The sequence below is a fragment of the Fonticula alba genome, assembly GCF_000388065.1.
Source record: "Fonticula alba strain ATCC 38817 unplaced genomic scaffold supercont2.8, whole genome shotgun sequence".
Taxonomy (NCBI): Eukaryota; order Rotosphaerida; family Fonticulaceae; genus Fonticula; species Fonticula alba.
This window is the reverse complement of record NW_009242978.1, coordinates 367128-377006: the sequence shown is the minus strand read 5'-3', so window position 1 is coordinate 377006 and position 9879 is coordinate 367128. Positions and strand designations below refer to the sequence as shown.

At 66.2% G+C, this 9879-nt stretch overlaps 3 protein-coding genes across 3 annotated transcripts in view; 1 reads left to right on the top strand and 2 right to left on the bottom strand.

The window, feature by feature from the left end:
• The window catches only part of H696_04753 (hypothetical protein), a gene marked incomplete at its 3' end in the record, with an annotated part of 9513 nt that extends 7796 nt beyond the window's left edge, over positions 1 to 1717 (top strand). Inside the window, exons 14-15 of the mRNA XM_009498616.1 lie at positions 124 to 317; positions 463 to 1717. Of these exons, the coding sequence (XP_009496891.1) occupies positions 124 to 317; positions 463 to 1717 (1449 nt within the window). The remainder of the gene's footprint in view (positions 1 to 123; positions 318 to 462) is intronic.
• H696_04752 (hypothetical protein) lies at positions 1542 to 4882 on the bottom strand (the record flags this gene model as incomplete). Its single annotated transcript, XM_009498615.1, has 6 exons — positions 1542 to 2120; positions 2219 to 2376; positions 2567 to 2958; positions 3082 to 3442; positions 3625 to 4172; positions 4328 to 4882. The coding sequence occupies 6 exons, from the start codon at positions 4880 to 4882 to the stop codon at positions 1999 to 2001; spliced, it is 2136 nt and encodes a 711-aa protein (XP_009496890.1). The 3' UTR covers positions 1542 to 1998.
• Positions 4883 to 7259: 2377 nt separating this feature from the next.
• On the bottom strand, positions 7260 to 9750 carry H696_04751 (hypothetical protein; the record flags this gene model as incomplete). Its single annotated transcript, XM_009498614.1, has 2 exons — positions 7260 to 9199; positions 9351 to 9750. 2 exons carry the CDS (start codon positions 9748 to 9750, stop codon positions 7260 to 7262), a joined length of 2340 nt encoding a protein of 779 aa, XP_009496889.1.
• Positions 9751 to 9879: the final 129 nt, after the last annotated feature.

Here is a 9879-nt window from a genome sequence, read left to right as displayed (position 1 = left end):
GGAAATTGAAGGACCCCCACACATGTTGCCGCGGCCCCCCCCCCCCCTCTTTCCCCCCCCCCCCCCCCCCCCCCCCCCCCCCCCCCCCCGCCCCCTGCTTGACCTGACAGCCGGCCCATCCAGTTCCTTTCCCACTTGCTGGAGGAGAGTCGCTTGACCACCCCTCCGCGGGAGCATTCGGTCGTCGGACAGACATTCCACCAGCTTCTGGCCAAGCTGGCCCCCGTGCAGTATGCCAGCCTCCAGATGATGTACTTCGAGCTGATGTGCATCTGCGAGCCGGGAAATGTCTGCGGCTGGCTCAAGCGCAATAGCACGTGCGTTGCTGCCCCCTGTTCCTCCTTCTACCCTCTTCACCCCCCCGCCCCCTCTCCCTGTCTCTTCTTTTCGTGGCTCCCCCTCGACTTTGGTTGCATCCTGACGACTCATGTGGCATCTCCCCCCCGCCCCCCTCCTGTACAGCATCCCCCTCGAGCATGCGCTAGCGATCACGAACAAGAACGGCATTGCCGAGGCATCCGCCTATCTGCTTAGCGTCTCCGGCGACCTGCCGGGCGCCATTCGCGTGTACTCGCGGGCCACAGAGTCCCTGGCCGTGATGATCGCCCGGACGCTGGAGTCCATGGTGGCTCCTGAGGCCGGGCCGCTGGTCGTCCATGAGAGCCTGCCCCGCGCCGAGGCGGCGATGCGCAAGCTGGAAAACCTGGCACTGAGCGCCATCGCCCTCTGTCAGCGGGCGTCGATCGCCTCGCGCTCGGTCACGGTGAGCACGGTGGACATGTACCCCGTCGGCAGTGGTGGGGCCTGGGAATCGGCCCAGTTGGATTCCGGCTCCGCGAATGCCCCCCCGCCACCTGCTCCGGGCCAGACAACCGACCCGCTCGTGGAAACTGTCTGGCTGGCCCTCATGAACTTTGTCATCAGCGCTCGGTGCATTATCTCCGCCTGTCGGCTGTCAAATGCGGAGTTCGTTGCCTCTGCTCCCCCGGCCACCGAGCGCGCCTGGCATGACTGCATCGCCCGGTGCGATCAGCTCATTCGGCAAATTGCCCGGAGCTGTGCTGCCCACTCGTCGGCTGGCCTGCTGCTGTTGAGCCTGCGCACGGTAACCGCCCTGGATGATGCCGGGGCGACGGCGGCCCCGGTCTCAGGCGGAGGGGGGTTTGCTTCGGGCCAGGGCATCGGTGTCCTTTCGGCCGCGGCCCTGCCTCACCCGGGCAGTCAGCCCTCCGGGCCGATGGCTCTCTTTTTCACCCTGGCCGAGGGGCACCCGGAGCTCGGGCGTGCGGCATTGACTCGCTCCATCGAGAGTGCCTCGCGGCTGGCCTATCGATCGGCCCTGGCAGCGTCGCTGGACAAACTGTCGAGGGATGCCCAGGTTTTGCGTTGCGTGCAGGGGATTTATGAAGATGAAAAGGTCACCTCACAGCGGACCATCGCGAAGCTTCGCGCTCGTGGCAGTCTCATTGTCCAGCCGGAAGCCGGCTCTGGCGGGCCAGAGGCCGGTGCGGCGGCGATGTCGTCGTCTTCATCGTCGTCGTCGCCGCCGCCGCCGCCGCCGGCGTCCCATCCGGCCATCGGCGAGGCCTGGGTCCGTGAACGCCGACGTGACAATCTGTCCACCCTGCTGAGCGAGATCCGGCGTGACTCCTTCCTCAAGGGGGCCATCATTTCGGCTGGCTTCTATTCCGACGACGAGGATCACGACTCGGACTAGCGGCGTGGCACTGATGGTCCGGGCTGTCTGACGGCAGAATTCACACACACACACATACATACATACATACATTCACGCGGTATCCGCTCTTTCACCTCTAAGCGCTGCCTGCGAGTCAGTTCTCAAGTGTATTCTAGACCACTGGGCCGAGGGGAAGGACAAGGGGGGAGGAGGTATGCGTGTGCAGAGCGCAAACAGCAAACAGCAAACCGCGCGACTGGCCGGGACACCTGTGAAGGGGAGTCGCGAAGGGGGCCGATAAGGAGGAGCATGACAAGCGTCTAGGAGAGGAGGGTCTGCTGGGCGCTGCTGGTCTCGACCTTGAGGATCTCTCGCAGGGCCATGGTGGCATAGTGCGAAGAGTTCAGACTGAAGGACATGAGGAGAGCAAGGTACTGGCCATCTGCAGGAAAGCCGGGGGGGGCAAAGAGCCATTTGTTAGGGGCAAGGCAGGAGAGAAGAGGGCAGCGACGACACGGGTGGGGGGGGGGGGGGACATACCCGGGTTGGACACAGGCTCTGGCATATCCGGGCTCTCAATACGATCCATGTCGGTGAGCATGAGGTGGTCATTGACATCGGCGTAGCGCATGGTCGACCACTCGAGCTGCTGGACACGACCAAGGAGCGGGCGATAAGCGCCATAAATGACGAGCTTGCTATCGTTGGGAATGTCGGGGGAGGGCAGAGGCACCAACGGCCTCAGAGAGTAGCAGGGGTGAGAGGGTGGCAAGAAGGAAAGGGAGGAAAGTATGGATGGCTGGCTGGATGGATGGATGTGCGTGCGTGCGTGCGTGCGGGTCCGGGGAGGGGATGCGGGGAAAGGAGAAAAGAAAGAAACAGACGCACGTGGCCTGCTCCTTAAAGGCCTGGAGATCCATCTCAAGCTTGGCGAACTCGGCATTGTAGAAGTCCTGCATATTGGGGGGGAAGAGAATATCCGCACCGGCCATGGGTAGAACCACATCATCGATGGTGTAGTTTGCCAGGGTATCCTCGGTGATGGCGATGGCCTTGGCGATGGGCTTCTTCTCGTTGCCAGCCTGGGCGTCGACCAGGACAGCGGCATCCTCCGCGTCATCGGCGACAAGGCCGTCAGCCGTGCCGCGCGAAGCCGGGTCCAAGACCAGATCACCCACCACCGGGACCAGGCCGAACCGGCGAACGCGCTCGCTGACGGCACGATTCCAGATCAAGCTCTGGAGGCTATGGGCATACAGCGAACGCAAGTGGCGGGGAAGCTTTTTTTTGGGGCGGGGGGGAGCAGGGGGGGAATATGCCACGTAGGGAGAGGGAGGTCAGCACAAAAAAAAAAGAGGCGGGGGAGGGACACGGGAAGGGCGTCAGCAGCCGGATGAACGCACCGAGGAGAAGGCGTTTTGGAAGGAGGTCGGCCCATGCTGGATCAGGGACTTGACGAAGGAAATCTCGATCAAGTGACGGGATTCCAAGTGCGGGAGGATCTTCTCCAGCATCGGGACCGTCGGCTGGGCAACATACGCCTGGAAGGCATCCATGAGCCCAGTGTTGCCGGACCCCTGGGCCAGAGAGGAGATCACCGTGTGGAAGACCCCCTGGTAGTCGCGGCGGAGCATCATCTCACCAATTTTGTGAGTTGGGACGAAGCCGGTGCCGAATCGCTGCATGCCGAAGTAGTTGATGAAGCCCTTCTCCTGGAGGGAGCCGATGGCCGCGGCGATGGTGGCCTCATCGCCCTGCACATTGCTGTGACGAGGAGGTGAGTGGACGGCTATCACGGGCATACCGAAAGACCGATGAACATAGCAGAGGGGCAACATTCGGGGGAAATTGAACGAGCGAGAGAGAAACGGAGAGGGAAAGAGAGAGAGAGAGAGAGGGGGGGGGGAGAGAGGGAGAGAGAGAGACGGAATGAGCATGCCACATACCGGATGGCCAGGGTAAAGCGGTTCCCCTTGAGGTCGCCCAGGCTCAGTGGCCCGGAGACATAGGAGAAGTTGCCGAACTTGACGCCGCGGAGCTCGCGCGACAGGCCGGCCAGGCGAGTGGCCGTGATCATGGACGCACGGACGCGCTGCACCGTGACCCCCCGCTTGTCCTTGGTGCCGGCGATGGAAAAGACATTGTTGCCCGTGCGCAGCATCTTCTGCAGGAGGAACACCAGGTTGTAGTGGTCGCGGTTGGCCTTGACCAGGTGGAACTCGCAGTACCGGGGCCGGTCCTCGGGCCAGGCAGGCAGGCCGCGCTTGCCGGCACGGCCGCCGCCGGTCGAGCGACGCGACCGCTGGCCCTGCACGAACTTGGCCACCGACACAGCGATCATGGTGTCGGTCGGGGCAGGAGCGGCATCGGCCGAGTCGACCGGGGCAGCCGGATACCCACGCTCGCCGGGCCGGACGAAAGAGGTCTCCAGCCGGGGGAGGGCATCACGCACGGCCTTGTGAAGCTGCCGGCGATCGTCCTTGTCCTCGGGGGCCTGGGGCCAGGGAGGAGGATGGGGAGGGGGGGGAAGGCGGGAAGGGGGAGGAGGTTGTCAGCTCGGCGACTGGGCAGGGGCAAGTGACAGACCGCAGTAATGTGGCTGGAGGAGGAGGAGGAGGCAGGAGGCGAGGAGCGAGAGGAGCCATGCACCTTGAAGTGGGTGGTGCGCTTGAGGGTGGGGTCGCTCTCGGCGGCGGCGTTCATTTCCTTCAGCTCGGCGAGGATGTCCTCCCCAAGCAGACGGCTCAAAAAGGCCAAGCCAGCTTGGGCATCCTCCGAAGGCCCGGCCGGGGCGGCGGGCGTCGCCTCGGGCGCGGCGGCAGCGGGCTCAGAAGCAGCAGCCTCGGGGGGCGCGGCCGCAGCCGCAGCCGCAGCCGCAGCCGGGACCTCATCGCACAGGGGCTTCATCTCGGTGACGCGGATGACCGTGCCATCCTCGGCGATCTCGTTGACAATGAAATCCGAGTACCGGTACTTGATGAGCCCCGGGATGGGGGGCAGATCGGAGGAAATGTAGAGCTCAATGCCGAAGTCCTTCTCGAAGAAGGGGGCCGGGGCATTGCCGGAGGCGGCCGGGGCCCCGGGCCGCCGCGTGGCGGCCGGGGCATTGCGCTCCAGCGCATCACCCTCCGGGCGCTTGCGCTTCACGCCGGCGTCGGAGGTTTCGACATTGGCCGTCGCGGGGGACAGGTCCTCCATACTCATGGCAAGAGGGGCGGCCGAGGAGAAGCGCGCGGGGTGCGGGCACGCGGAGGGGAGATGCGCGACGACGGTGGCGCGGGCAAAGCGTCCCGGCTGGTGGGGCTGAAGCAGGGCGAGGAGGGCGGGCCGTGATGAGGGGAGTTTCAGAAAGTGGCGCGCACGCGAGAGCATCCCACAGAGGAGGGGAGAATGCGTGGCAGGGGAGGGAAGGCAGGGAGGGGGGTGGGGGTGGGGGTGAGCAGGGGGGGGACAGGAAGAGAGGGCCAGAGGAGGAGGGACAGGGCGAGGTGGGGGAGAGTTGCCGGCACGCTCCGGGCCAAGCCTAGCACCGCGCACCGGCTGAAGAGCCGCCCAAAGGCAGGCGGCGGGGCCACATGGAGGGCCGGCGATCTCGGAGCAAGCGCGTGTGCGTGCGCGTCGGGCCGCCACCAACCCGCATGTGTGCCCTCGCCCCGGCAGCACACACCTTGGGCCGGTGCGCGGGGGCGGCGCCCACTCCGGGATCGGTGTGACCCGGTAGTGTGATTGGAGCTCGTGATACATGTAATGGTGCCCAGAATGGTCTTTGGGATTGCGCCGATGATTTGAAATTCACTACCACCGTTTGAGACAAACCGAGTCAGGTAGCGGGCCCGGATGCAGGGTGTACCGGCGGCAGGGCCGGCGAAGTGGGGTCCGCCTTTCGCTTCTGGAGGGGGGGGGATGCCCGGCGTCGCCTGGCGTGCCCAGCTCGCCCGTATAAGCACAACTCCTGCGTCAGGTAACATGGGCCGGTGTGGGGGGGGGCCGAACATGCGCCGGGGGTGGCTGGCCTTTTGCCGCGGCGCGGCCGGGCTCATTACTCATCCTTGGTGAATGTGTGTGTGTGTGTGTGTGCCTATGTGCGCGGGCACCCCCCTTCGCCCCTGTCTCTCTCTCTCTCTCTGTCTCGCCTCCCCCTCCAGCCCGGGGGGCGGTGCGGGGGCGGCCGGCGAGCTGCCGAGAAGCGGCAAACGCATTTGGGACTTTTTTTTCCTGGTCCAGCCCGGCGAAACTGGCGCAGGCCAAAAGGGGGCGCCATGTCTTACTCCAGGCAGCTGGCCCCATGAATCGCAGAATGGCCTCGGTCCGAGGGGCGAGGGGTGAGGGGCGCGGGGTGGGAGGAGTCAGGGGAGCCCAGGGGCGGGGGGTTACCACTCCGTTGTGCGTCCGCTGCTCTGGCGCCAGACGCGGACCCAAACCTCTCTTGGGGGGTCGGCCCGGGATTACCCTCCGCCGCTGGCATCCTTCCTGAGTCCGGTGTTGGCGCACCTTTCCCTGAGTGTGGGCCGTGAGCGTGCGTGCGTGTGTGTGTGTGTGAGAGAGAGAGAGAGAGGGCATACATTGGGTCTGGTATTTTCTTCCCTCCTCGCTCGCTCCCCCTTTCCCTGGCCCTCCATCTCTCCCTGGCTGTTGTTAGCTCGGTCTCCGCTGGGCAGCCTCGCGGAGAAACAGCCACTAGCTCGGGTCCGCCAGTCGGCCAGGAGCCAACCTGGACGCCAATGTAACGCAGCTCATCCATCTCCTCCCTGCCTTTTCCTCCTCCCCCCTCGTCACAGGGCAGAGCCACAGCGCCAAGCATGGCAGATCTTGATGGGCCCCTCTCCTCGTCTGGGACGCCCCTACCGCGCCCCGGCGGGGGCCGACAGCAAAGAGAAAGCCCGAGCACTCGACGGTGCATGGAAGGCAAAAGGAATGAGATGAGAGCGGGGTGTATTTTTTTTTTTTGCAAACTCCAGACCACGGATGTGCTCAAAAGTGTGGTGGGAGGGGCTTTTTGAGAGGGGCGCGGAGCGAGTGATGGAACTGGCAAGGCGCGCGTGTGCCCCTCCGGGAGAGGGCACGCACTGAAGGAGGGGAGGGGGAGGAGGAGGGAGCACAGGGGCAGCCGGGAGTGAGGCATCGGCAAGTGCAAAGGAGATTGGAGCACCTCCCTCGCCCTGCCTGCCGCGTGCGTGTGTGTGTGGGGGGGGAGGGAGGGAGGGAGGGAGGGAGGGAGGGAAGAGAGGGTGCTGAGCAAATCTAAGTGCTCCCTGTGGGGGGACGTGTGCACTGCTGTAGGCCCCTGCCCGAGCCCCTCAGCATGAGGGAGGGCGTGGTCAAAAACTGGCGGGATTGCGACATCGAAGATGTCCGGCCGGGAAAGAGGGAGGAGGAAGAGGAGGGGAGGCGTGGCGCCCCGGGGCGACAGAGTAATGCGGAGAAGCCGCCGCAGGGCCGTGCCCCGTGCGCGCGCGCGCACGCGCGCGAGAAGCAAAAGAGGAGGGGAGATGTGAGGGGGGGACGGAGAATCTAGGATACAATCGTAAAATACAGGGAGCCGGAGACGGGAGGAACGGGGGGGAGGGGGGGGGGGGGGGATTTAAAAATACATGGCTTGGTCACCGTCACAGTCACCGTCGCAGTCGGTCTCCATCCTCATCATCATGCGGTCATCCTCCTCCAGGTCAGCCGAAGCCCCACAGTTGGTGGAGGCAGTCGTCGAGATGGGGGCAGCCTGTGACGTGCCAAAGAGCGAGCTGAGCGAGGAGGTGGACGACGAGCCGGACACCGGGGATGTGGATGCCGTGCCCCGGAAGCCAGACTGCTCGAAGCCCTGCTGCCGCATGAAGGAGAGGGACCCGCCATCCGAAGGGAAGAAGGACTGCTGCTGGGAGGCAGCCGTGGTGCCATGGGCGCCACCCCGCATGGGAACCGTCGTCGGTGCCACGGAGAGGGGATACTGGTGTGAGAATTGCTGCTGCTGCTGCTGCTGCTGCTGCTGCTGCTGCTGCTGGTCGGCGGCAGTGGAGGCGGCGGCGGCGGCGGCGGCGGCAGCGGCGGCGGCCGCCGCAGCCGTGAACGGGCAGGACAGGTCCTCGCCAGGCTGGCCGTAGACGACCGCTCGCCGACGACCCGACGTGGCCAGGTAATAGTGTGCGGCGCTGGAGGTCGGTGTGGTCGACAGCTGGCTGGTCGAGGGGGAGGGAGCCCGGGCCCCGGTGGCCTGGGAGGAAGACGAGGAGGATGATGCCGAACCGGAGGACTCCGGGCTGACCGACCGCAGGGAGGCTGGTGTCGGCGGGGCCGGGAAGTGGTCATCACTGTCGCTGTCGGTGGTGGCCGGTTGCTGCGATGGCTGATGCTGGTGCGGGTGCAGCGACGCCATGGCCGCCCTCATGTCCTTCAGGGGATTGAGGTAGTGCCCGGGAGCGGGGGGCGGGAAGGAGCGCTCGATCGGCGTCCAGGAGGAGTGAAGTATGTCTGAAAGGTGGTGGCTACCGGTGGGGGACTGGAAGGGGCGTCCTCCCCCGAAGCCGGCGGTTGCCGTGGGCGGCAGGCCACCCCCGGCCGAAGGGGCAGCGAAGCCGGAGCCCTGGAAGAGGCTATCTGAGGAGGAGCTCGACTCGAGGAAGAGCGGCGACGAGCTGGACCGGACGAGCTGCGAAGCCGAGGGGATGCTCGGCGTGGTGGAGCTGCTGCCCAGCAAGAGGCTGCCCCCCTCAGAGGCGGACCCCTCTTCGGCTGTCAAGCCAAGCAGTGACGCCGATGCCGATGAGACAATCCCGCAAGAAGTGCCGCCGCTGCCGCTGCCGCTGCCGCCGTTGGGAGTGATGATGTCCGGGGCAGACGTGGCATTGGGCCGGCTGCGCGAAAGGAAGGCCACTGCTGAGGACGAACCGGACGAGTGCGCCGACTGGTGGCGTTTCGAACGGTGCAGGTCATTGGAGGTGGGGCTGCGGCTATACAGGGCCGCGGCGGAGGCGCTGCTATTGCCGCCGCCAATGACCGGCGAGGCGCAGGGGGTGGCGATTGGCGTGGCAAGGAAGGAGGTGGAACAGCCAGTAGCATGCTGCTGTTGCTGCTGCTGCTGTTGGTGCTGCGGCGGCGGCAAGGGCGTAGGGGGGAGCCCGCCCTGTTGCCCTGGGGCTTCGGGAGAAATGTTGAAGCTGGAGAGGGAGGCCGGCGTGCTTCTCAGGGGCGAGTGGAATGTCCCGGTGCCCGAAGTGGCGGGGTCCATGCCGGCCAGAGAAAAGACAAATGGCGAGGGGGTCCAGCCGGAGGCCGGGTTGGCCTGGTGCCCCGAGGACTCCGACGGCACGACGTGCGGCTGTGGCTGCTGTGTCCGACGGGTGGCGGCCAGGTTCTTCGGCCGGGGGGAGAAGACCGGCTCGCGTCGGAAGAGATCGCCCTCGCTCGGGGAGAGGTCGCCCGGCCCGGGGGCCATGCCGGTGGCGGGCCGACCGCCGATGGGATAGAGCCCCTTCGTCAGGGCGTCCTCAGGCTGCTGGGGCGAAATGCTGGGCGATGCGGCAGGGTGGGCTGCGATTGATTTGGCCCAACGGCGGAGGAGGGGAGGGAGCGGAGGGAGGAGATTGTCAATGCGCTGGATGGGGCCGCCAACAGGGGGGGGGGGGGGGGAGGGGGGGGGAAGCGGGGAAGCGGCGGGGAGAGACATGCTGCCGAGAGGTACCGAGGGTGATGGGCTTGCGCTTGAGGTGCGGCCGGGCGGCATCTAGGATGTCGCTTTCGGGCGCGGCCCCGGCCCAGAGGGCTCGATGGCTGGGCCCGGGCAGGGTGGCCGCCAGGGCGCTGGGCGTGCCAAACGAGGGCGGCGTGATGAGGGACCGAGCGGTCGAGGTGCCGTTGCAGTGCCCGGCAGCCGAGGGGGGGGAAAGTGTGAAGCAAGCTGGCCCGCCGATGTCTGCCACAAAGTGGTGGTGGTGGTGGTGGTGGTGGTGATGCTCATGGCCCCCTCCCATCGGCGAGGAGGGGACATGTCGAGCAAGGAAGGGGTTGTCCATGCGATCACAGGGGAGCGAGGGGTGAGGGCTGCGCAGTGTGGTCGGTTGGATCAGAGCGCCGGAGGACATGCTCACGTCGTCGAGGGCGAGCTGGGGACGAGGAGAGGAAATTGGGGAGGACGGGTGAAAAGCTCTCCTTACCGGGTGGACGGCTTGCAGGAGAGGATCACTGTGGCGAGGGGGGGGGGGGGGGGGGGG